The sequence below is a fragment of the Euleptes europaea genome, chromosome 4, assembly GCF_029931775.1.
Source record: "Euleptes europaea isolate rEulEur1 chromosome 4, rEulEur1.hap1, whole genome shotgun sequence".
NCBI lineage: Eukaryota > Metazoa > Chordata > Lepidosauria > Squamata > Sphaerodactylidae > Euleptes > Euleptes europaea.
In genome coordinates this window covers 110,623,494-110,649,568 of record NC_079315.1, presented here as the reverse complement: position 1 = coordinate 110,649,568, position 26,075 = coordinate 110,623,494, and the positions used below count along the sequence as shown (strand labels likewise).

Sequence of the window (26,075 nt, the reverse complement as noted above, 5' to 3'; positions counted from 1 at the left end):
TAGCTGTTTTTTTTGTTAGTTTCTACTGTATAGCATGGAGTTAATGCTTAACAATAAATTGTTTAGGACATAATTTATGTTTATTGTATCTGAGCCCTCCTGCTACCACCTGGAGGTTGACAACCCTACATGAAGATGAAACCAGGGTCCAAGGAACTGCAGTTACTCCAGTCTAACTCAATGGGGTTAGGCTAGGGTTGCCAGCTTTGGGTTGGAAAATAACTGGAGATTTTGGGGGTGGAGCCTGAGGAGGGCAGGGTTTGGGAAGGGGAGGGACTTCAATGCCATAGAGTCCACCTTCCAAAGCGGCCATTTTCTCCAGGGGAACTGATCGCCGCCTGGAGATCAGTTTTAATCCTGCCACCACCTGGAGATTGGCAACCCTAGGTTAGGCTGGAACATCTCAGGATAGGATTGCATTTGCGGGCGCCTAAAATCAGGATCCTCCTCCTGCCAAGCTACAGCATAGGGTTGCCAGGTCCCTCTTCACCACTGGCGAGAGGTTTTTGGGGTGGAGCCTGAAGAGGGCAGAGTTTGGGGAGGGGAACAACCCTAAGCATTGTACCCCATTGAAGTTGCCAAAGCGACCACTTCCTCCAGGGGAACTGATCTCTATTGGCTGGAGATCAGTTGTAATAGCAGGAGATCTCCAGCCACCACCTGGAGGCTGGCAAGCTAAAGTACAGCACGAAGCTAAAAAAATACCATACAAGAAAATAGTGGAATTCTTTTACCCAATTCGAGTTATAAACCTTTAAACAATGTGTACATTCATATACTTTTCAAATAATATAGTCATGAACTATGTGTACATTCATAAATACATTACTCTGATTTTCCAATATGATAATAAATACCCCTATGTCTAATACAATGGAGGCCCGTGGCAAAGAGTGTTAAGCTGCAGTACTGCAGTCCAAGCTCTGCTCATGACCTGAGTTCGATCCCGACGGAAGTCGGTTTCAGGTAGCCGGCTCAAGGTTGACTCAGCCTCCCATCCTCCCGAGGTCGGTGAAATGAGGACCCAGCTTGCTGGGGGTAAAGGGAAGAGGACTGGGGAAGGCACTGGCAAACCACCCCGCAAACAAAGTCTGCCTTGGAAACGTCAGGATGTGATGTCACCCCATGGGTCAGGAATGACCCGGTGCTTGCACAGCGGACCTTTACCTTTACCTAATACAATGGATATTACAATACAATACAAAGCCGCTTTACATTTAACAACTTTTTTAACTAATGGTGATGTCAGCTATAAAGGTGATATCTGCAACCCACAAATATTTATACTCTCCCATCAAATATTCAAAATAGCAATGCCTGCCCAAAGGGTATTCACAAAAAACACTGTGTCTCAACCGGAATCGGACAGGAATGAGCCTCTTCTCAAATCAAACCAGAGCAACCAAAAGCATGTATATGTGGTGAGCGTAAAAAGCTGCGTGTGCTAGATGTCCCGTTTCAAATTTACTGGGCGGCAAAGGCATGGACACAGAGGAACAGATGAATCCCAAAGGGGGGAATGATTTTCAGGAGTTACAAATAAATGTGGCTATCAATGGAAGGAAGAAAAGACATTCAATGGAAGATCCAGACTTTGTGCCCGTGGCTGAGGTTAAGAGACTAACAATTATAAGGAGAAGGAGTGGGGCTAGGGAGGGGGATGGGTGGGATGGAAGGGAATGAGAAAAGAATACGTTATACAAACAACGTATGTAGATAATTCACAGCGGGTAGCCGTGTTAGTCTGTCTGCAGTAGTAGAAAAATATTTTTGTGAGTCTTTAAGGTGCTCCTGGACTCTTGCCCTTTTCTACGAATGTGTGTAGAAAAAGAAATATGTTTGAAACTTGTATAAAAAGAAATAGTAATAAAATAATAATAATAAAATAATAAAATAAAATAATAATAATAATAATAATAAAGTAGTTGCAAATTAATGCAGCCCCTACGAATCTTAAACAGTCTAAATGCTATGCAAACGCTCCATCTAGGCTGCAGCCCCCTGGAGGCTGGCAACCCTCAGCATCATCCCAGTCAGACTGGGTGCACCATCCCTGGGAGGGTTTCTGGGGGGGGAGTTGCAAAAGGCGGCCCCCGCCCCGCACCTGAACGGGGTCGGCTGTTTGGGGGGCGTCGCAGCCCCCCTCCTCTGCCCCCCCACTCGTCCTCCCGGCTGCAGCGCCCGTGTCTCAGCGCCGGGGGGCAGTGCGGCCCGGGGAGCATTGTGACGCCGCCGGCCGCGGGGCGTGCCGGGAGTTGTGGTTCTTCCGAACGCCGGGCGGCCGCGAGGCGGACCGAGCGCGCGTGCGCGGAGGGCGGGGGAGGCGAGGCGTCGCAGCACGCCCCCTCCGTGTCTCAGCGCCGGGGGGCAGTGCGGCCCGGGGAGCATTGTGACGCCGCCGGCCGCGGGGCGTGCCGGGAGTTGTGGTTCTTCCGAGGTGGGCCGAGCGCGCGTGCGCGGAGGGCGGGGGAGAAGAAGAAGTCCGGCGGCGCCATCTTGGAGGAGGCGGCCGTTGTCCCTTTCAAACTTGGGGGGCGGGAGGCGGCTCCGTGGGGCTGGTGAGTGAGGTTTTGGGGGCTCAGGCAAGGGGGCGTGGCGCCCGGTGAGCGGGTCCACACGTGCGGGGGGGGCCCTGCCCGGGCGTTTTCCTTTGAGAGCGACTCGCGGCCGCACGTGTGAGTGCCGTTCACGTGTATGCCGGGGACTGAGCCTGGGACTCCCCTTTGCACGCAAAGCAAAGGCTCTGCCGCTGAGCCACGGCGACACCCGCTTCCCCCGCCCCACAAGAAACTACCCTTTGCAACTACGCACGTGTGAGTGCCGTTCACGTGTATGCCGGGGACTAAGCCTGGGACTCCCCTCTGCACGCAAAGCAGAGGCTCTGCCGCTGAGCCACGGCGACCCCCAGTTCCCCCGCCCCACAAGAAACTACCTTTGCAACTACGCACGTGTGAGTGCCGTTCACGTGTATGCTGGGGACTGAGCCTGGGACTCCCCTTTGCACGCAAAGCAGAGGCTCTGCCGCTGAGCCACGGCGACACCCACTTCCCCCGCCCCACAAGAAACTACCCTTTTCTCCCCAATGGAGACTCAAAGTGACTGACAGGCTCCATTTTGCCCTCACAACAACCCTGCGAGGAAGCTAAGGCTGAGAGAGTGTGACTGGCCCAAGGTCAGCCAGCGAGCTTCCATAGCACGAGTGGAGAGTCGAACCCAGGTCTCCCAGGTCCAACACCCCATCTTCCAAAGATTTCGGAGTAAGACGTATGAGGCCGTGGCTCAGTGGTAGAGTATGTTTTTACATGCACAAGGCCCCAGTTCACTCCTGGGCCTCTCCAGTTAAAACCATCATGAATGACGTCTGCCTGAGACCCTGGAGACTGCTGCTGGTCAGAGTAGACAATACTGACCTTGATGGACCGAGGGTCTGACTCAGTATAAGGCAGCTTGGGTACTCCTGCAAGCAAGAGGTAGCTGACTGGTGAAATATGCAGTGAACCAGAGAGCGAGAGTCCAATAGCACCTTAAAGACTAACAAAAATTTTGGCAGGGTGCGAGCTTTCGTGAGCCACAGCTCACTTCTTCAGAAATATGTGTGTTAAATGCCGTCAAGTCGCTTCCAACTTAATGGTGGTCCTAAGAACGAACGAACTCCAAAACGTTCTGTCTTTCACAGCCTTGCTCAGGTCTTGCAAACGGTCTGGTAGTTCTGCATTCAGTCTGAATACTGGTTTTGTAAGGGATATTTTCTGTCCGTCGAGACTAAGGTTGCCTGCTCTTGAGTTGGGAAATACCTGGAGATTTTGGGAGTGGAGCCTGGGGAGGGATGGCACCTCAGTGGGGTATAACGCCGTAGAGTCCACCCACCAAAACAGCCATTTTCTCCAGGGGAATTGATCTCTATTGCGTAGGAATCTGTTCTAATTCCAGAAGATACCCAAGCCCCACCTGGTGGCTGCCAGCCCTAACTGAGACCTCGATTATATTCACACGACTAGGTGTGTCATAGTGAGTATTAATTGTTAACCGTAGGGGTCAAATTGGAAGGCAACTTCTGTTTACTGGACTTCGAAATTCATAGTAAATTGACATGATTATGTTTTGATATCAGGGCAGCTGATTTTCCCCCTCTTATTTATTGACATTGATTTCAGAAACATGAATGACAATCCCTGGAGTCCATTTGGATGAAAAGCAGTGGCATGTTCGATTTAAAAAGGTAATATCTGTCCTCTGGAAACTACAACGTCTTCTCTTATGGCGAGGTATTGCCTCACTAACAACAACAATTCTGTGGAGTCGCACAGCTCAATCCAGTACAAGGACAGGCTGTATAACTCAGCATCTCAAGCTTTGGAGGACTATATTAAAGATTACAATATCAGCCTTGTGTCTCCAGAAATAAAACCCGGAAAAATCTGCGTTAACCAGAGCACTCCTAGAGACTTAGAGCCTTCCAAGGATTGTTTCCAGCAAAAAGATGGTATGTGGGTTTTCGTTTTGTTTTTTCTTAGCAAAATGTGTGATGAATCATAGAATTATAGAGTTGGAAGGGGCCATACAGGCCATCTAGTCCAGGGCTGCAAGCAATGGTAAACCACCTCTGTTAATCTCTTGCACTGAAAACCCCATGAGGGGTCGCCATAAGTTGGCTGTGACTTGAGGGCGCTTTACACAGACACAGTAGGCCTATGAAATCAGTACAACAGCCAATAGGGGAAACATAGAGCTGGAATGGGGCCTCAAGGCTCATCTAGTGCAACCCCCTGCACAATGCAGGAAATTCACAGCTACCTCTCCCAGTGACCCCTGGTCTATGCCCAGAGGAAGGCACAAAACCTCCGGGATCCCTGGCCTGGAGGATAAGTCCTTCCTGACCCCGAAGTGGCAATAGGCATTACTGACTCATCCCTTCCTGCCCTCCCTCTCATGATCTTCTGCCTAAGTTCACAGAATCAGGAAGGGGGGGCGGGAGACTCAACCAAAGGTTTGGAAGAAAGAAATGTTTTCTTCTGATGCCTAAATCTTGTGTCAGCAAGTGTCTCAAGGGAAGGAGTTCCAGAATTGAGAGTGCCTCTCTTTTTTAAGACTGTCCTTGGTAGTCTACAAAAGATGGGGAATGCAGAACAGGGTCTTTGACAAAAGTCTTAATTGCAAGGATGGCTCAGTAGTTTTGAAGTTGGCGCCGCGGAATTTCAGCTCTGTCCTCTGTTGGTGTATGTTTTATATTGCTGGCGTTAGAGTGTAGTAAATGACTGACCGCTCTGCCCTCAGCCTAAAAACTGTACGGAAAGGTCTGTCGGTGAGGCCTTTGCAATCCCGTAAACAGGTGTGTATAAAGTTTCTCATAATGCAGTGCGCTGAGCTTTATTTATTTATTATTTCAATTTAATTCCCCGCTCAGAGCGGCTTACAAGGGAATAATATCCCATTTAATCAATAAAACCATTAAAACAACGTTTAAAATAGCCCTAAAATTATATAAGCCAACTATCCTAAAACTACATAGGCGAAGTTACAACTAAGTTACAACTAAGTGTAAAAAAGTTACAACTAGGCGAGCAGATGGACTAAATACAACAGCGGTGACGGTTAGGAAGGCCAGCAGTCATATATAGGAAATCATAGCTGGCCTCAACCATAAGCCTGGCAGAATAGCTCTGTTTTACAGGCCCTGCAGAACTCTTTAAGGTCCCACAGGGCCCTGGTCTAACTCGAGAGGCTATTCCACCAGGCTAGGGCCAGGGCAGAGAAAGCCCTGGCCGAGGCCAGCTGAATATTCATCGGGCCGGGGACCACCAAAAGATGATATGTTGTGGGTGCTCCTAGCAACTCTGAAGTTCAGAAAATGTTACCATCCTGCCCCCGAAGTTCCTTTGTGTCCCTGCATTACCAAAACTATGAGTCTAGCACATTGCTTTCCTGGGCATAATTATTTATCTTGGATAAATGTCTGACTGCAGGGCTGTTACATCTGACTTCTAGTGCAAAGATATTGTTTCTGCAACTTTTAAAGGTTCTTTTCTTTTTCTGGGGAATGTGTGGGTTAATGTGTGCTAAATCGCTTGTTTTCCAGCTCGTGAGAACTTTAAACAGCAGGCAATAAAACATCCTGTTTCTCCACGTTTGAGAAGGAAATCTACTTGTGACCACGACATGCTCAGTCTCACCACGGATGATCTTCTGGCCTTTCCTCCTGACGGTTCTCTGTCTTTTAACCAAGTCGCTGCCTTACAGCCGGCACGTCAGAATAACAAATCAAAGAGGAAATCCCAGATTTCTGCTTCTCGTGTTTGTTACCAGACCTCATCTTTTGGCAGCGAAGGAAAAATGAGCTTTCCAGGAGATCCGGTAATTTCCTCTTCATACGGAGACTTTAGCAGAAAGTCCGCACGATGTACGTTTCACAAATACGATTCTAACGCTTCCGGGCATTCGCTGCGGAACCGCTTGGCTAAGCAGGAGGAGTCAGGGCCCAGTTTTCATAAGAACTATCCAAGGTGGCTTACAAGTCAAAAATCCGACTTGAGTTTTTCGGGGATAAGCAGCCTTCCAGATTTCAAGTATCCAGCTTGGCTTGACAGCCATAACCTCTTGCCAAATTCTGTGAATGAAAGTTTTCCCCAGACTGGCGATGTGGAAAGCGATTCTTCCCGTTGGCAAGGGAGCCCGAAGCTGACCAGCGGACAAAATCTTGGCGGATCAAAGAACTCTAGACCTTCTGAACGCAACAGTTTGGCGGACCTACAAAATAGGGACACTGTTGTAAGAAATGGCCACCGTGATCACCGGAGGGTGTGCTTTGCGCCTGAGGGTTCAGGAGAGGACGTGGATTCATGGAGAGGTAATTCATCGGAGCGCTCTATTTGGCTGTCAGCGAAACCAGCGTGGTGTAGTGGTAAAGAGTGGTGGTTTGGAGTGGTGGACTCTGATCTGGAGAACCGGATTTGATTCCCCACTCCTCCACATGAGCGGCAGAGGCTAATCTGGTGAACTGGATTTGTTTTCCCACTCCTACACACAAAGCCAGCTGGGTGACCTTGGGCAAGTTACAGCTCTGTTAGAGCTCTCTCAGCCCCACCTACCTCACAGGGTGTCTGTTGTGGGGAAGGGAAGGTGATTGTAAGCCGGTTTGAGTCTCCCTTAAGTGGTAGAGAAAGTCAGCATATAAAAACCAACTCTTCTTCTTCTAAAATCTGTGCTGGGCTGTGTTGTTCGACATCTTTATAAATGATTTGGATGAAGGAATAGAGGGGATGCTTATTAAATTTGCAGATGATACTAAATTGGGAGGGGTAGCAAATACGGTAGAAGACAGAGCCAAGATGCAGGATGATCTTGACAGGCTGGGGGAGACTTGTCTGAGCAGTAGTGTGTGTGAAAAGGATCTTGGGGTCTTAGTAGACCAAACACTGAACATAAGTCAGCAGTGTGATGCGGTAGCTAAAAAGGCAAATGCAGTCTTGGGCTGCATCAACAGAAGCATAGTGTCCGGATCACACGAAGTGATGGTATCGCTTTACTCTGCTCTGGTTAGACGTCACCTAGAGTACTGTGTTCAGTTTTGGGCACCACAATTTAAAAAAGATGTAGACAAGCTGGAACGTGTCCAGAGGAGGGCAACAAAGATGGAGAGGGGTCTGGAGACCAAGTACTATGAGGAAAGGTTGAAGGTGCTGGGTATGTTTAGCCTGAAGAGGAGAAGAATGAGAGGGGATATGATAACCATGTTCAAGTACTTGAGGGGCTGTCATATTGAGGATGGTGCCGAGTTGTTTTCTGTTGCCCAAGAAGGTCGGACCAGAACCAATTGGTTGAACTTAAATCACAAGAGTTTCCGTCTAGACATTAGGAAATTCTAACAGAGCAATTTCTCAGTGGAACAGGCTTCCTCCAGAGGTGGTAAGCTCTCCTTCCCTGTAAGTTTTTAAGAAGAGGTTAGATGGCCATCTGTCAGCAGTGCTGATTCTGTGACCTTGGGCAGATGATGAGAGGGAGGGCATCTTGGCCATCTTCTGGTCACTAGGTGTGGGAGGGAGGTAGTTGTGAATTTCCTGCATTGTGCAGGGGGTTGGACTTGATGACCCTGGTGGTCCCTTCCAACTCTATGATTCTAAAATGATGCTGAGTCCAAAATTCTTTCAATACCAGCTTTTTGCAATTGGTCCAGGGAAGATGCAATGTAGCCCAACCATGCTGCTAATTTATTCTTTGTTATTATGCTGTTTTATCTTATGGCTTTTTGTGTAAAGGTAAAGGTAGTCCCCTGGGCAAGCACCAGGTCATTACTGACCCATGGGGTGACGTCACATCTTGTCATTTACTAGGCGGACTTTGTTTACGGGGTGGGTTGCCATTGCCTTCCCCTGTCATCTACACTTTACCCCCAGCAAGCTGGCTACTCATTGCACCGACCTCGGAAGGATGGAAGGCTGAGTCAACCTTGAGCCGGCGACCTGAAACCAACTTCTGTCATGATCGAACTCAGGTGGTGAGCAGAGCTTGGACTGCACTTATCACTCTGCGCCACAGGGCTTTTTGTGTACTACTCAATAATGGTTCCTTAAAAAAAAATGTTTATGTGCATCTTTTCTTTTTGTGCCCCCCCTTCTCTGCTTTCACTTTGTTTTTATTGCTGCCTGTCTTTTAACAGCCCTGACCTGGATGGCCCAGGCTAGCCTTATCTCATCAGATCTCAGAAACTAAGCAGGGTTGTCCCTGGTTAGTACTTGGATGGGAGACCACCAAAGAAGCCAGGGTCGCTATGCAGAGCCAGGCAATGGCAAACCACCTCTGTTAGTCTCTTGCCTTGAAAACCCCATGGGGTTGCCATAAGTTGGGTGTGACTTGACAGCACTTTACACACACTTTAACAATTGATTGGAGAGCCAGCGTGGTGTGTCAGTTTGGAGCAGTAGAGTCTGATCTGGAGAACCGGGTTTGATTCCCCACTCCACACGAAGCCAGCTGAGTGATCTTGGGCTAGTCACAGCTCTCTCAGCCCCACCTACCTCACAGGGTGTCTGTTGTGGGGAGGGGAAGGGAAGGTGATTGTAAGCCGGTTTGATTCTCCCTTAAGTGGTAGAGGAAGTCGGCATATAAAAGCCAACTCTTCTTCTTCTATTGATATTTTATTATCAATAATTTTAGTCATCTTATCTGTTTAAGTAGTTCTCTCAAGGGCCTTCGGCTGAAAGCCCAAGGGAAAAATACTGTGCTATTTGCATGCTTCCCTCCACCCCCCAATCTTGCATGGGCATTTCCTCCTCCCTTATGGCCTTGGAGTTAAATGGCGAGTGTTTCATTGACATCCCTGTTTTCACACTCCTTTGCAAAATGTGGTTTAACCTTACTGCAGTCATCCAAGAGGACGCACAATGCCAACCGTGGTTAATGAGACAGCTCTCAGAGGACTGTGACTAGCCCAAGGTCACCCAGCTGGCTTCAAGTATAGGAGTGGGGAAACCAGCCTGGTTCACCAGAGTAGCGTCCACCGCTCATGTGGAGGAGTGGGGAATCAAACCCGGTTCTCCAGATTAAAGTCCACCGCTCCAAACCACCACTCGTAACCATTATACCACGCTGGATAGGAAAAGATGGGCACTTAATCAGTGTGCTCATTATTCACAGAGTCTCTTCCCATTCTGCTGTGGAGATGACTCAGCTTATTAGTTTCAGGTCTAGAAGAGACACACCTGCTACAAACTTGCTTGCCTTTAAGGCCTCTCTGGTGTATTTACTGCATTGGACTAACACAATTCCTGGGTTTCTTTCTGGGTTTCACTAAAAAACAAGAGGATTTTAACTTGAAATATTTGTATCTGTATTTGATTTTCTGCACCAAATAATATGCATTACATGTCTCAGTCATATGTACGTGCTGAATCTTGCACTGAATCTTGGCTTAACAATGAATTGTTTTAGAGAATGACCTCAAGGCCCACCTTCTGCAGGAAAAGAGAATGCTGGCGACCTCTGCAGATGAATTAGCCAGCGTCCTGAACAATGACAGCAGTCCTTGTACGGTGGACATACTGGAGGCAGAAAGGTCATGGGATAATGTTCCCGTTGGTTTGTGAGTAGTGGGACACACATTTTTATTTAGAAAACATTGTCAAGATTTCCCAGGATTTATCACTCAGTTGTGCCATGGCATACTGGTAGAAGAAGAAGAGTTGGTTTTTATATGCCATCTTTCTCTACCACTTGAAGAAGAATCAAACTGGCTTACAATCACTTTCCCTTCCCCTCCCCACAACAGACACCCTGGGAGGGAGGTGTGGCTGCGAGAGCTCTAACAGGGCTGTGACTAGCCCAAGGTCACCCAGCTGGCTTCATGCCATGCTGGCTCTCTGCTGGTACTGTGTGGGTCATTCTGAGTTTCTTGGGTGAAGGTCAGATTTAAAAATATAATGGATGGGACATCATCTCGGGTTTTACAGCTGTCTTCCAACCCCCTCCCCCAATCACTCATGGGTGATTCCAGGCCAGTTATTTTCTCTCTCTGCAATATCTGCTTCAGAGGGTTGTTATGAAAAAAAGGGAGAACCAATGTATATGCTGCCTTGAGACCCTCAGAGGAAGGGTGGGCTAAAAGTGTAGTGCATAGAAACATAGAGCTGGAAGGAACCCCACGTGTCATCCAGTCCAACCCCCTGCACAACACAGGAAATTCACAGTTACTTTCCTCCAGTGACCCCTGCTTTATGCCCAGAGGAAGGCAAAACATCTCCAGGATCCCTGGCCAACCTGGCCTGGAGGAAAATTCCTTCCTGACCTCAAAGTGGCAATCAGCATTACCCTTGGCATGTAAGAAAGGGCCACGAGATAATTTATATCTCAACTTTCTGCTTCCACAAGAGCCACTGAGGCAGCAGCTAAAAAATTAAAACATACATAACAAAATCACATTTTAAATCCAACCACTCCCCCCCCAAAATGCACACATAATTAAAACAATTAAAAACAGAGCAAAAATACGCACAAAGTCATAAAAACAGCAATTAAAATATTGGGCAGGAAGGAAGGATCACTGAGGGAATGCCAAACGAAACTAAACAGTTTTCACCCACTGGCAGAAGATGGCAACAGAAGGGGACAGACCAGTCTCCCTGGGAAGAGAGCTCCAGAGTTTATCGATATATTTTGGGGGTGGCGGGGAACCCACTTCAGAATTTAAACTCTAGATGTCTGTCTTTAGGAAATCTCCTGTGCCTGTATGCTGTGAAGAGAACTCTCCACAGTCCCCCAAAGCAAGTATCGTTGATGGATTTTTAGAAGATTGTCTACAGAACAGCAGTCAGGTAAGTTTAAAGTGCTTTTTGCTTTATATACATAGACATATCGGTTCAAAGCAAGATCCAAAACAGCTTCAGTGAAGACCAACCAAAACAACACCAAGCAGTATGCAAGTCATTGAGTTCTCAGGAACTTTTCATCAGGCTGAAACGGGAAGGGGGGATGTTTCAACTTATGATGTTACAGCATTCACATCCTGGGTAGAAGGCGAGGTAGGCCAAAACAGCTAGTGGCGCTAGGGGGGACAGGTATCAGGTTCCACTTCTGACTTTCTGAGAAAGGGAAGGGTAGCATCCCAAATTTAGTGGTTCATCAAATATTTCCTAAGTGGCAGACTTGATTTTCAGGGAAATATTCATTCAAACAAGCTGATTTTCAGGGAAATATTCATGCAAACAAGATGAAGAGTTGGTTTTCATATGCCAACTTTCTCTGCCACTTAAGGAAGAATCAAACCAGCTTACAATCCCTTCCCCTCCCCACTACAGACACCCTGTGAGGTAGGTGGGGCTGAGAGTGTGTGACTAGCCCAAGGTCACCCAGCTGGTTTCATGTGGAGGAGTGGGGAAACAAATCCAGTTCACCAGATTAGAGTCCGCCGCTGATGTGGAGGAGTGGGGAATCAAACCCGGTTCTCCAGATCAGAGTCCACCGCTCCAAACCACTGCTCTTAACCACTACACCACGCTGGCTCCCAGTGGATTTTCAGGGAAATATTCATTCAAACAAGCTGCAACTATGGTCCAGTATACCCTGAGAGCAGATGATTTACACACACACATGCATATGTATGTGTGTGTGTATGTATATATATATTTATCTATATATGCACCCTGACCTGGATAGCTCCAGGCTAGCCCAATCTCATCAGATCTCAGAAGCTAGGCAGGGTCGGACCTGGTTATTATTTGGATGGGTACCCGAGGTTGGGTGAGAGGAAGATTTATATAAGTCTATATAGAAATATTACAAATATAATTTATTAGAAGCGCTATGCAAAATTTAAAATTATTTAAAAGCATTAAAATAGCACAATGGCAAAACTTAGGCTGATATCTATAACTACAAACCCTAACGCGTTTCGCCCTCTAGGGCCTTTATCAGTGGTTAGTTAAAACCTTTTCTTAAGTCTGCACACATATATAGAAATACAATGATGTAAACAAATGCAGATACAAACAGTTTAAAACCCAACCAGGTAAGTGAATATGTTGTAAATTTTATTCTCAATTATTAAACAACTGGTATATTTGGTTGTTGTTGTAGTACTGGTTAGTATAAGTCTCGTATATTTTGTGTGCAGATATCAACCTGGGATGGGCAACCTCCAAGGAACACCAGAGTTGTGACGCAGAGGCGGGCAGTGGCAAACCGCCTCCGAACATCTCTTGCCTGGAAGACTCTACGAGGTCGCCATAAGTCAGCTGTGACTTGACGGCACACAAAAAAATAAAATCAAAGCTCTTCCCCAGTGCAAGGGTATCCTGCATAGTATAAGACCCCCGAGTTAGATTAGACTAAAGCATCACATAATATCATAAGAAAGGCCATTCGGGATCAGACCAAGGTCCATCAAGTCCAGCAGTCCGTTCACACAGTGGCCGACCAGGTGCCTCTAGGAAGCCCACAAACAAGACGACTGCAGCAACATTGTCCAGCCTGTGTTTTATGGCACCTAATATAATAGGCATGCTCCTCTGGTCCTGGAGAGAATAGGTATGCATCATGATTGGTATCCATTCTCACTAGTAGCCATAAATAGCCCTTTCCTCCATGAACACGTCCAGTCCCCTCTGAAAGCCTTCCAAGTTGGCAGCCATCACCACATCCTGGGGCAGGGAGTTCCACAACTGAACTATGCGTTGTGTGAAGAAATACTTCCTTTTATCAGTTTTGAATCTCTCACCCTCCAGCTTCAGCAGATGACCCCGCATTCTCGTATTAAGAGAGAGGGAGAAAAGCTTCTCCCTGTCCTCTCTCTCCATACCATATATAATTTTATAGACCTCTATCATGTCTCCCCTTAACCTCCTTATTTCCAAGCTAAATCACCATTAGCTGAATGGATCCCTAGGGCTCAGCCCTGTGTTAGGAAACATACAGAACCCATTTGCAAAAACTAGAAGGCTTCCAAGTACTTATATATAAGTTTTTTACAGTCAAGTCACATCTGTCTTATGGTGACACCTGGTGGGGTTTTCAAGACTAACAGAATGATTTCATAATGTTGGATACGATAAGAATAGATTAATTAAAACAATATTGGGATTAGTTCCGTTAGCAAAGATTATACAATTTAATTTTAGATGGAAGAGGGAGTGGGGGAAGTCATTTGATTGTTAAATTAGAAATACTATTTTTCTTTTTCTTTATTAGTATTATTATATTGTTTTTATGGATATATTAAATGAAGAAAAAAATTATTTTTTTAAAAAAAGACTAACAGAGGTGGTTTGCCATTGCCTGCCTCTGTGTCACGACCCTGATATTCCTTGGAGGTCTCTCATCCAAGTACTTGCTAAAAAATGAAAGCCCATTAAGTCACAATCCTAAAATTGTGATAATTTTTTTTGTGCAACTTCTGCTTTTGTTTACAGGAGAGTACTTTTTCTGGGGGAAATCATCATGGGCCCGTGGAAGCTCTGAAGCTGATGCTGTTTAATCTTCAAGCATTTCAGCAAACCCTTAACCTGAAGAAGACCGCTGAACAAAATGAAGAGTATGAAAAAGCAAGTAATTCCATTTTAAACAAAGCTTCCCTAGGGTTTTAATTTTTCTGCAACCTCCGCCCCCAACAAAACAAAAAACAACCTTGCTTGAAAAGGCCCGTTGACAAAGTAACCTTAATGTAAAGGATTTTGAAATAACCAAAGTGTCGTAAGCATAAAATGGTAGAGGTGCATGCTAGAATTGTTAAATATTAAGTAGCCTTGCAAATACATTTGTAAAAATCACTGTGCCCAAACACAAGTTCTGGGGTTAGCGCAGGCCACTGAGTGTCCCCAGGGAATTATTATTTGCTTTGGGTGAATGGCCTGACTACTAAAGGAAATAAATTATTACCCTTTATTTAGTGCTTTAAAGTGTTCGAAGTATTTCATGTTTACTCTCCAGTCCCTGTCAAACAGGTCGTTGTTATCCCTCTATTATTGATGGGGTAACTGAGGCTGAAGGAGAAGAGTAAGAGTTGGTTTTTATACTTTTTGTACTCTACCTTTAGGAGTGGCTTACAAGCACCTTCCCTCCCCCCGCAACAGGCACCTTGTGAGGTAGGGGAGGCTGGAGAGTTCTGAGAAAACTGTGACTGGCTCAAGGTTACCCAGCTGGCTTCATGTGGAGGAGTGGGGAATCGAACCCGGTTCTCCAGATTAGATTCTGCTGCTCTTAACCACTATGCCATGCTGGTTCTCTGAGAGGTGAATCATAGAGTTGGAAGGGACCACCAGGATCATCTAGTCCAACCCCCTGCACAATGCAGGAAATTCACAACTACCTCCCCCGCATCCCCAGTGACCCCTACTCCATGACCAGAAGATGGCCAAGATGCCCTCCCTCTCATCATCTGCCAAAGGCCATAGAATCAGCATTGCTGACAGATGGCCATCTAGCCTCTGCTTAATAACCTCCAGGGAAGGTGAGCCCACCGCCTCCCGAGGAAGCCTGTTCCACAAAGGAACTGCTCTAACTGTTAGAAAATGACTTGCTGAAGGGTCCTATACCGAGCAGTATCCAAGATAAGATTTGATTTTGGGATTTCATGGCCCACAGGCTTGAACACATGAAGCTGCCTTGTACTGAATCAGACCCTTGATCCATCAAAGTCAGGGGGTTACCGCACTTTGTATTCCCAGCGATGTATTAAGAGTTTGAAAATGTTATAAAAAACATCGCTTTAACAGGGTTTTTCGATACTACGGCTTATAAATGGTTGGAAAACGTCTTCACAGCTAAAGGGGCCAAACAAAGTGCGAACAGTATTTTTTATAACGTTTTCAAACTCTTAATACATCGCTGGGAATACAAGTACGGTAACCCCCTCAGTATTGTCTACTCAGACCAGCAAAAGCTCTCCAGGGTCTCAGGCAGAGGTCTTTCACATCACCTACTTGCCTGGACCCTTTAACTGGAGATGCCAGGGATTGAACCCGGGACCTTCTGCATGCCCAGCAGATACTCTACCACTGAGCTTAGTTACTACACTGCTGCAGCAGCTCCCTAACATTTTGTTTTAGTATAAAATTCGTACTCTGTCTCCCTTCCTGGTATGAGAAAGAGGTAAGCAGTTTGTTATGATTAGGGCGCTATGGAAACCTTAATCTGATTCAAAACAGACGTTGACTAGTCAGTGGCAAACTTAAGTAACCTTTGAAACGTTTTCTGAGCAGTTCCTGAGAACATCTGAAAAAATGCCTGTTAAATGATGTTTTGTTTTTCAGGCTTCCCAGGAGGACGTTGATTTGAGGCAGTGCGAGAGCGATATAATCCCTGTAACGAGGTCCCTTCAGAGGTAAGGATGCGATGGCTGCAGGGCTCAGATCTGCAAACCGATTTGGCTGGAATTGTTTAGTGCAGTGGTTCCCAAACTGTTCTAAGGAGCACTTGGTGCTCCACGAAACATCTAGTTCTCCGTGAAGAGATTGGAAAGGAAAATATGACTGTCATTCGGTTTAGTATATAGGTGCTAGGTGAAAATTCGTGCTCCATGACAAATTTCTCTCCTGAAAAGTTCTCTGTGACTCAGAAAGTCTGGGAACCGCTGGTTTAGTGCAGGGGTCAGCAAACTCATTAGTCAAAAGAGCCAAATATCAACAGTACAACGATTGAGATTTCTTTTGAGAGCCAAATTTCTTAAACTATATAGGTAGGTACACTGTTTATTAACTTAATAATCTTTAATTAAAGTTTTAAGTCTTAATTAAACTATAGGTATACTGAATAAAACTTGATATCATACTTAATAGTGATCTTATTTATTGATAAAAATTAAATTGTAAGTCCCTGCCATTTCCCCCTCCCCGTCCGGAGTCCTCGTCTGGAGGCCAGGTCTACCGCCATAAAAGCCTATTGGTAGACCTGGCCTCCGGCTGAGTCCCATTGGGAGGCCAGGTATACCTATTGGCTTTCTTGGCAGTAGACCTGGCCTCCGGAGGCCCATAGAAGCCAATTGGTAGACCTGGCCTCTGAAGGGAGACTTTTTCCCCTCCTCGGAGTCCAGATCTACCGCCAAGAAAGCCAGTGGGTAGACCTAGCCTCCGGCTGAGTCCCCTTTGTGAGGCTAGGTCTACCCATTGGCTTTCTTGGCAGTAGACCTGGCCTCTGGAGGCCCATAGAAACCAATGGGTAGACCTGGCCTCTGAAGGGGGACTTTTTCCTCTCCTCGGAGTACAGGTCTACCGCCAAGAAAGCCAGTGGGTAGACCTGGCCTCTGGCTGAGTCTCCTTTGGGAGGCCAGGTCTACCCATTGGCTTCCTTGGCAGTAGACCCGGCCTCCGGAGGCCCATAGAAGCCAATTGGTAGACCTGGCCTCTGAAGGGGGACGTTTACCCCTCCTCGGAGTCCAGGTCTACCGCCAAGAAAGCCAGTGGGTAGACATGGCCTCCCAATGGGACTCTGCCGGAGGCCAGGTCTACCAAAGGAAGCCTGCCCCGCCCAACAGCTGATAGGCGGGCGGGGCGGGCCAGGAACCGCCGAGCCGCCCGCCCAGCAATCGCGCTGCTAGAGGGGAGGGGAGGCTTGGGGGAAAGGGGGACCCGGCCATTCTCCGCGGGGGGGGGGGGAGAAACAGCGCGCCCGCTCGCCTGCTCTCTCGCGCTCGCTCTCTCTCTCAGGCGCGCCGGCTCCGCAGCCCGGCTGCCAGCGCGAGCAGGCGCAAGAGCAGGGGCTCCGAACCAAGTTTGGAGAGCCGCACTCAACGGGCCAAAGAGCCGCATGCGGCTCGGGAGCCGCGGTTTGCCGACCCCTGGTTTAGTGCATCTAAATCCAGGGGCAAATGTATAAAAATCCCCCAAGTGTGCTAACTCCCTTCCTGCACCCAGGTACATGACTCTTCCTCCCCACCCCCCTATGCTTGAACAGAAATTAACATGAATGTGACTTCTGTAGAGGAGGCCATTGATGGAGACCCCCTACAGGCCTCATGGTGTAGCGGTTAAAAGCAGCAGACTAATCTGGTGAACCGAGTTGGTTTCCCTGCTCCTCCACATAAAGCCTGCTGGTTGACCTTGGGCCAGTCACAGTTCTCTCAGAACTCTCTCAGCCACACCTACCTCACAAGGTGCCTGTTGTGAGAAGAGGAAGAGTTGGTTTTTGTATGCCGACTTTCTCTGCCACTTAAGGAAGAATCAAACCGGCTTACAATCACCTTCCCTTCCCATCCCCACAACAGACACCGTGTGAGGTAGGTGGAGCTGAGAGAGCTCTAAGAGAACTGTGACTAGCCCGATTTCACCCAGCTGCCTTCATGTGGAGAAATGGGGAAATAAACCCAGTTCACCAGATTAGCCTCCGCCGCTCATGTGGATCAGTTGGGAATCAAACCCAGTTCTCCAGATCAACGTCCACTGCTCCAAACTACCGCTCTTTACCACTACACCACTCTGGTGAGGGGTGAGGTGGAGAGGGGGAAGGAAAGACAATTGCGAGGTCCTTTGGGGCTCCTTAAGGCAGAGAAAAGCAGGCTATAAAAACCAAGTCGCCTTCTCGTGTTACCTCTACAAAACTGCTACAGATGGAGGATTTTTAAGCATATGAACTGGAGTTATATCTCCTAAACTTTTACCTGGGCTTAACTATTTCCTGGATCATGCCATAAATTAGCACAACTAATCACGCCTTTTTCGGTCTTGTTTAAAAATCTGGATGTTTAGAAATGACTCATCATACTGGGGAGAGGCTGTGGCTCAGTGGTAGAGCATCTGCTTGGCATGCAGACGGTCCCAGGTTCAATCCCCGGCATCTCCAGTTAAAGGGACTAGGCGAGTAGGTGATGTGAAGGACCTCTGCCTGAGACCCTGGAGAGCCACTGCTGATCTGAGTAGACAGTACTGACTTTGATGGACCAAGGGTCTGATTCAATATAAGGCAGCTTCATGTTTTCATGTGTTGGTTTGGAAGCAAGGTGACTTTGTGGAAGCAGTCCAATTTATACAATCTTCATTGTCTGCGTTCTGGAGGAATTTGTGTTGGGATATGTTAAGATGTATGATGTTTTGCCTTTGAGTTTCCTGGAGGCATCTAGCTGACCACTGTTGGAAATGGGATGCTAGACTAGTCTGCCCAAGTGGATCTCTCCTCATGCTCTTGAGCAGGACCAACATATGTCATCAAAAATAATGTGCTGCTTTTCCCCCCATACCATGACTGACAAGACTTCTCACGATCTACATTAAAAGCCGAATGCCCAAAAGTAATCTGATCGAATTTGCGGGTGTAGCCCTCTTTGTTTTTGGTTGTGTGTGTGAACATAAGAACATAAGAAAAGCCACGCTGGATCAGACCGAGACCCATAAAGTCTAGCAGTCAGTTCACACAGTGTCCAACCAGGTGCCTCTAGGAAGCCCACAAACGACTGCAGCAGCACCATCCTGCCTGTGTTCCACAGCACCTAATATATTCGGCATGCTCCTCTTGATACCGTAGAGAATGCATCATGATTAGTATCCATTTTGACTAGTAGCCATGGATAGCCCTCTCCTCCATGAACATTCCCACTCCCCTCTTAAAGCCTTTGAAGTTGGCAGCCATCACCACATCCTGGGGCAAGGAGTCCCACAGTTTAAAGATGCATTGTATGAAGAAATTCTTCCTTTTATCTGTTTTGAATATCTCACCCTGTAGCTTGAGCAGATGGCCCTGCATTTCAGTATTATGAGAGAGGGAGAAAAGCTGCCTATCCTGTCTCTCCTATCATGTCACATGTGTGTGTGTTACTGCAAAACATTCTTTCGAATCACTACAGACAGATATATTGACCTGTATCTTAGGCAGCTGCCTGAAGCTGAATTCATTGGTATGCCACTGGAATGCAGTTATTTCCACAACATGCTTATATAATAAACCATGTACATTTTTCTGTTTGTTTGCAGAGCTTTACATCATTTATCTCGACTTAAAGGTCTGGTCGAAGATACGTGTGGCAAAGAGGAGTTGAAAAGATCGTAGCGAGACACGAAGGATAAACTGGCGTAATCTTCCCCCATGAGATCACTTACTGCGGACTTAGTGAAGTGTACAGCCACAGCTATTATTGAATCCAGTGGGAAAACTTATAGGGCGAGCCAGTCATTTGCTGGAGGTTTGAGAGGAAGGACCGGCAGTCTTCCTTAGCTCTTCAGTGTTGGGGGAGGGTAAAAAAAAACCCTCAAACCTGGGTGTGTATTCCTAGCGCTCCATCTCTCTGGAGTTCGCTGGTTTCCCAGTGAAATGTTTTAATTTTTAAAACCTCTATGCCAAAGAGCTGGTGAAGCTCACAGAAGGGGATTGTGCTAGCCCAATAAGATTTTTTTTTAAATAAAATTTTATTGTTTTATATAACTTACAATTTATGTACACATCACACACTCCTTAAGCTTCATATCACAACAAGATCCTCAAATAACAGGGCGGAGCTGATACATTCTACATCCGTTAATACATTTCTTATTAATCTGGACTCACACTATTCTTTACTGAAACAAATACATATATGCTTATTCTCTAATTTACATTTAATCTAAATTATTTATCTGTGATTCTGTTAACTTAAAACATTAATACTCCAGGCTAGAGCTAATAATATTTTTGAACTGCCATTAAAACCAAATATAGCTTGCTAAGGTTTTGAGCTCCTTTTCCTTCAACCGCCAGCGCCTCTGTGCCATGCCACAAAATTGCCTTTGAATCGCCACAAAACCAGGTGGCCGCTGCCTGAGAAAAAGCAAGTCTATAACCCCGCATGCGCAACCCCCCTCCCACTCCCTGCCCCCAGGCTTACGGAGCTAGTTTTATGGGTTTTTTGATCCTGCTGCCTGTTGCTGGGAGTATTAATGATTTAAAATAAATATTGCATCAAACAACCATGAGCTACCAAATCCAGGGCTACGGAGACAGAAAGGGAGGGGATCCAGATCATGAAGTGAAAGGGCTAAGACAGCATCATGGCGAAAGGTATTCCACACTAGTCAGGTTGAGGCGGCTATACTGGGCCAATCTAGACCTTAACCCTTGTCTAATCTGTCAACGCTAGAAATGCCGACCGCTCAGAACCCAGATCACGCTTCCTTCGCTGCGACTGGCAATCAGCAACATAACACTAGATTTCACTACAGCAAAAAATAATTTCAAGTTGCATGTGGCAATGTGTGTTTCTGTTTTTTGGAACAACATGGATTATCACAATCCTATGGGGAGTCAGCGAAGCCAAGCTGTGGTGTCTACCACTGTTTAGAAGCACCATGTAATATGTGGGCATTGCCCATTGGATTCCGTCAGCTTTCATGCACAAAAAAAACACTTATTTTTATGAATGTCCAGTTAAATAAAATACTAATGAATTTTTTTATTCCAGCGTACATTTTTGGGGACTAGAGCCCACATTATATGTTAATTAATTTATTTGTTTCATATCCTTCCTGCCTCCTTTGTGGGGGCCTGGGGCAGCTTTCATCAAGAGTGTCGAACTCATTTCGTACAAGGGCTGGATACAACATTGTCAAGGGAGAGGGCATTCCAAAAGCCACCACCGAAAATGCCCTGTCTGTTCTTGCCTGCCTGTCAGTGACACAAAGAATAACCCCCCAAACCCTCACAGGACTGAAATTTTCCGTAAGTTGTTTAGTTCAGGAAAGCTCAAGCTGGGATGCACACCAGGGCACCAACCTAAGATTTTGTGTGTGTGTGTATTGTGTTAAATATAGGTCTGGCTGCCTCTGACAAAACATAGACCAGGGTCCCCAGCGTGGTGCCTGTAGGCACTGTGGCTCCCACCCACACCTTTTTCTGGAGGCCGCCAAGGGTTTTTTAAGGAGTGGGTGGGTCCAAGTAGGGCTTTTGCCCAGCAAGGCTTTTGATTGACTATGGAGATTTGATTGGCGGTGCAGATTTTTTAAACGTTGCTTTGGAAGAAGCTGCTATCGCGGCACAAGGATCAACACTATATTACTGAAGGGAAGGGGCCGTAGCTCAGAGGTAGAGCATCTACTTGGCATGCAGAAGGTCCCAGGTTCAATCCCCGGCATCTCCAGTTAAAGGGACCAGGCGAGTAGGTGATGTGGAAGACCTCTGCCTGAGACCCCGGAGAGCTGCTGCCGGTCTGAGTAGACAATACTGACTTTGATGGACCAAGGGTCTGATTCAGTATAAGGCAGCTTCTTGTGTGTGTTCAAGTCAAGCTGTGGCAATTGTTTGGTGGCTGGCTCCGCCTCCTGAGACCCTTGACATAGACCAAAGACAAGATGTCACTTTGATATTCTTTAGGGGGGTGGAAACTGCATATCTATGGCCATATTGGACCGAGAAGCTTTGTCATGACAGAAATCAGGCAAAGACTAGTTTCTGGGGACAAGCAGCACGGCCTTGGTTCTCTGCTTGTATGGCCCTCTTGTCTCAGCGCTCTGGGAAGTGTGATGCTGAGCTAGATAGAACCTCCTGTTCCTGCAGAGCACAAAATGGGTTTTTGAATAGGGCGGGTGCGATTCGGGCAAGACGTGGAAATTGCTAATCTTTCTGAAAGATTCGAACAGCAGGAGATGATACTTGCGCTTAGAAGCAGCAAACAGATCTTTTATGTTTATTTGTGGAACAATTGGCTCACCATTTGCCAAAAAACAGCTCATAAAGTAATAATCTAGGCTGCGTACCAAGTAACACAAGGTTTTATTGTGCCTGTAGATAGACAGCGTCCATTGGGGGTTTCTGTTCAGCATTCCTTACACAGTACCAAGCTGTTCTTGTCCTTGGCCGAATGCAGAATTTTGCACCTTTCTCTTTATTTTTTAATATATTTTATACTTTATATATTTATTTAAAAATCAACAGCTTCAGAACGGAAAAAGTGAGCTGTGACTGAGGGAAGCTCATACCCTGCCCGAAATTTTGTTAGTCTTTAAGGTGCTACTAGACTCTTGTTCTTTTCTACTGCTACAGACAGACTAACACGGCAACCCAGGGTGATCTAACATATTGATTACTTGCTTTTTAAAAAAGCCCTTGGTGGCACGGAGGTAGGGTTGTCAAACTCCAGGTACTAGCTGGAGATCTGCTCTTACAACTGATCTCCAGCCGACAGATCAGTTCACCTGGAGAAAATGGCCACTTTGGCAATTGGACTCTATGGTATCGAAGTCCCTCCCCAAACCCCACCCTCTTCAGGCTCTGCCTCAAAAATTTCTCACCGGTGGCGAAGAGGGACCTGGCAACCCTAGTCCAAAGGAAACAAAGGACTTCTTGACACGATGCGTAGGCAGAGATCAATTAACATTTAAGTATGAAAAGCAGGTCCTACACCATCTGCAAACATTTACAGGGAAGTTGAGAGAAAAAATCTGGAAGATTGGAGCCCCTGCGGAGAAAGCTCTTGACCTGACAGATTTTGATTTTAAAAGTTAAATAGAGATGGAACTGTTAGGGGGTGTTGTTGACTAAACCTCAGTTGGCACATGGACGGAAATAGGAAAAGGCACAGTGAATCATGATGTCTAGAAAAGTGTTGTAGTTTTTTTTTTTTAAATAGACACTGTATATGATGCTGTAGATTTTGAATGCCAGTAACTTTAAACCAGCAAAATATGAAAACCAGATAGATAGCTCCTTTGGGTCACTGATCATGAATAAAGGATGATACAATCACTTTTGCCCCCAGTTCAATATTCTTTTCCCTTTGGCAGTTGCAAACCCTTGATATGGATGACCGTTTCCATGCCACAGCGGACCACGTACTGGCTCAGCTTCCCTTCCAAAAGCAAGAGGAGTTTTAAGAAGATTCCAAGGTTTAATGAGGATCAAGCAAATAATCTACCCGAACAGGCCACGGTAATCGCAAAACAAAAAGAACTGCCACGGATTCACTTAGTATTAATGTTCACACTGCCTTTCATGGGCTGGTCCCCTTGGAGCAGAGTATCAGCTTGCTTTACAAATTGGTGGCCGGGGCTGCGGGGAGGAAAATTATTAAAGGAATCTCTGTCCATGAAGATGAACTTTGCGTGGTCCTTATTAACAGATGTTGCTGTGATGATTCCTCATGAGTATCCGGAAGGCACGGTAAATGCTGTAAGCTGTGTGCGACATTGTTGTGTATGTGCATAGGAAAACGTGGTATGGAGCCAAAGCAACGGCAAGAAGCGATAAGCAACTGAGGAAGTGTTTCAATACGAAGAAGGAGAGTTGGTTTTTATATGCTAACTTTCTCTACCACTTAAGAGAGACTCAAACCAGCTTACAATCACCTTCCCTTCCCCTCCCCACAACAGACACCCTGTGAGGTAGGTGAGGCTGAGAGAGTTGTAACTTGCCCAAGTTCACCCAGCTGGCTTTGTGTAAGAGTGGGGAAACAAATTCAGTTCACCAGATTAGCCTCCGCCGCTCATGTGGAGGAGTGGGGAATCAAACCTGGTTCTCCAGATCAGACTCCACCGCTTCAAACCACAGCTCTTAACCACTACACCATGGCTTGAGTGCCTCTGGAGGATAATTTCCATCTTGTGCATGTTCTTGGACTGTTTTGGTGATATATTCAGGCGCATACCATCACTGGAGGATTTTGTGCTTGAGTTTGGACTATTGCGCTTAGGCTTCCAGACAACATTGAAATAATTTGTGAAATTACTACTGTAGTTTAGGCTTCTAGCCAATGTTGAAATAATTTATGGGATTTTTGATGTGTATTATTTCTATATACGTGCACTTATGTGGTTACGTTGTATGTTGTAGTTTATGTATTGTATCCTATGAGAGTCCACATGTTGAATACATTTTGATTTAGTATTTTGGCTGTACGATGCGCTTTTCTGTAGCCGTGACGATTCCTGCATTTAATCTCCTTTCTTTGTTTTGTAAGAGCTTTTGGTCAAGGGTCCCCAACCTTTTTGAGCTGAAAAGCACTCTTTGGTCATTTTTGCATGGGTACTTGGACCCACCCACGTTCACCCCATCTGACTCGGTTATTCCTTGGAGTTCTGCATGAGTTTTCCATCCATTAGAGATGACCTCACTGCCAGCCCTTCTAATGTCTGGGTCTTCCCATTCCTCTGTTTTTTTTTATTAATTTTCAAGTATATAGTAAATAAATAAAACAACCAGTTAACAACATTGTAAAATAAATCATAAATGAAAAAAACACCTTAAATTGTTGTTAAAAGTATAGATTAATAAATCATATATGACTTCCCCACCACCTCCTTCTACCTCAAAATAAATTCATATATTCTATTGTTTATAGTTCTGACCCGAATATTAGTCATAAACATCTAAACTACAACCAATATTTGTATAAAATCAGTTTTCCATTTATCTAGTCGTAGAATTAGTACATAACGGATCAGATCAAAGAATAACCTTCCATTTTCCCCAGTTGCAGTTCTTGCTCACAATAAACCTTCCATGCCTCCCATTCTCTCATAAATTGTGCATTATCTTTTTGGCTTATCATTGCAGTCAATTTCGCCATCTCCACCAGTTCTAACATTTTTAATATCCAGTCTTTTTTCTCTGGGATGTCCGTTGATTTCCATTTAGCTGCATAAAGCAATCTTGCAGCCGGGGTGGCATAAATCAAAAATGTTCTTTGAGTTAAAATAGTATCTGGTATCACACTAAGTAACATCATCTCTGGTGATTTGGGTATGTTATTTTGAACAATCAATCTTATCTCGTCGTATATCATATCCCAAAAGTTTTTAGCTTTATCACATGACCACCATATACGATAAAATGAACCAATTTCTGTATTTTCCCATTCCTCTGTTAACCCTACTCTTCCCTCTCCCCTGAGTTCAGCCCAGGTGAAATCTCTGTACAGAAGGCAAAGCAGGGGACACAGAAGCTGGGTTTCGGTCACAGCCAATGACAAAGTAGCATTGAAATGCTTCCTGCTACCTCAGAGCTCTTTCTGAGCAAAAGAAAGGCTTTTTTTTTTTTTAAACTGAGGCTTGGATTTCTTCCCCCGTTTCTTTCCCCCGTTTTTTGTTCTTAAAGTGCTTTTTTATATGGCAATTGGGTTTTTTTGGGGGGAATTTTCTCTCACAGTGAGCACTGCGAAGTAAGCCAATTACAAAGCAGCATTTAAAGAGGTGGGGACTTGAGTTGAGCTTGCAGACTGCTGGTGCAGAGATTCCCAACAGGAAAGTGTGGGTCCAGCCAGCAACGAACCTCAGGTAAAACTCCCATGCATAAATGACCTTTAATTCTGAGAAAAGGTAGTAGGTTCGATGACAAAATGTCTGCCACGAGGAGAAGAAGAAGAGTTGGTTTTTAGATGCTGGCTTTCTCTACCTTTTAAGGAGAATCAAACCAGCTTACAAGGTGGGGCTGGGAGAGTTTGGAGAGAACTGTGACTAGCTCAAGGTCACCCAGCTGGCTTCATGTGGAGGAGTGAGGAAACAAACCTAGTTCGCCAGATTAGAGTCTGCCGCTCAAGTGGAGGAGTCGGGAATTAAACCCGGTTCTCCAGATTAGAGTCCACCGGTGTTAAGGCTGAGGTGTGTCCCAAATCCCAAAATGTTTGGACTAGGTTCCAAGCTGAGCATCCTTTTGGAATGAAGGCAGTTTCTTCTGCATGAATGATCCCCGTAGACATAAAGGTG

At 46.0% G+C, this 26,075-nt stretch overlaps 1 protein-coding gene across 1 annotated transcript; it reads left to right on the top strand.

Annotated features, from left to right (window-relative positions):
• The first annotated feature begins 4,257 nt into the window (after nucleotides 1–4,257).
• Nucleotides 4,258–19,476, top strand: C4H18orf54 (chromosome 4 C18orf54 homolog). Its single transcript, XM_056848150.1, has 7 exons — nucleotides 4,258–4,483; nucleotides 6,077–6,844; nucleotides 9,925–10,075; nucleotides 11,201–11,303; nucleotides 13,896–14,027; nucleotides 15,735–15,805; nucleotides 19,383–19,476. Exons 1-7 carry the CDS (start codon nucleotides 4,258–4,260, stop codon nucleotides 19,456–19,458), a joined length of 1,527 nt encoding a protein of 508 aa, XP_056704128.1. The 3' UTR covers nucleotides 19,459–19,476.
• The last annotated feature ends 6,599 nt before the right edge of the window (nucleotides 19,477–26,075 follow it).

What these genes read in the sequence shown, in the direction of transcription:
- C4H18orf54 (XM_056848150.1), top strand. Translation starts at nt 4,258, where the DNA reads ATGGCGAGGTATTGCCTCACTAACAACAACAATTCTGTGGAGTCGCAC. An exon ending in GGACGTGGATTCATGGAGAG is followed by an intron (nt 6,845 to 9,924) that starts GTAATTCATCGG and finishes GAATTGTTTTAG; the next exon opens with AGAATGACCTCAAGGCCCAC. An exon ending in GATAATGTTCCCGTTGGTTT is followed by an intron (nt 10,076 to 11,200) that starts GTGAGTAGTGGG and finishes GTCTGTCTTTAG; the next exon opens with GAAATCTCCTGTGCCTGTAT.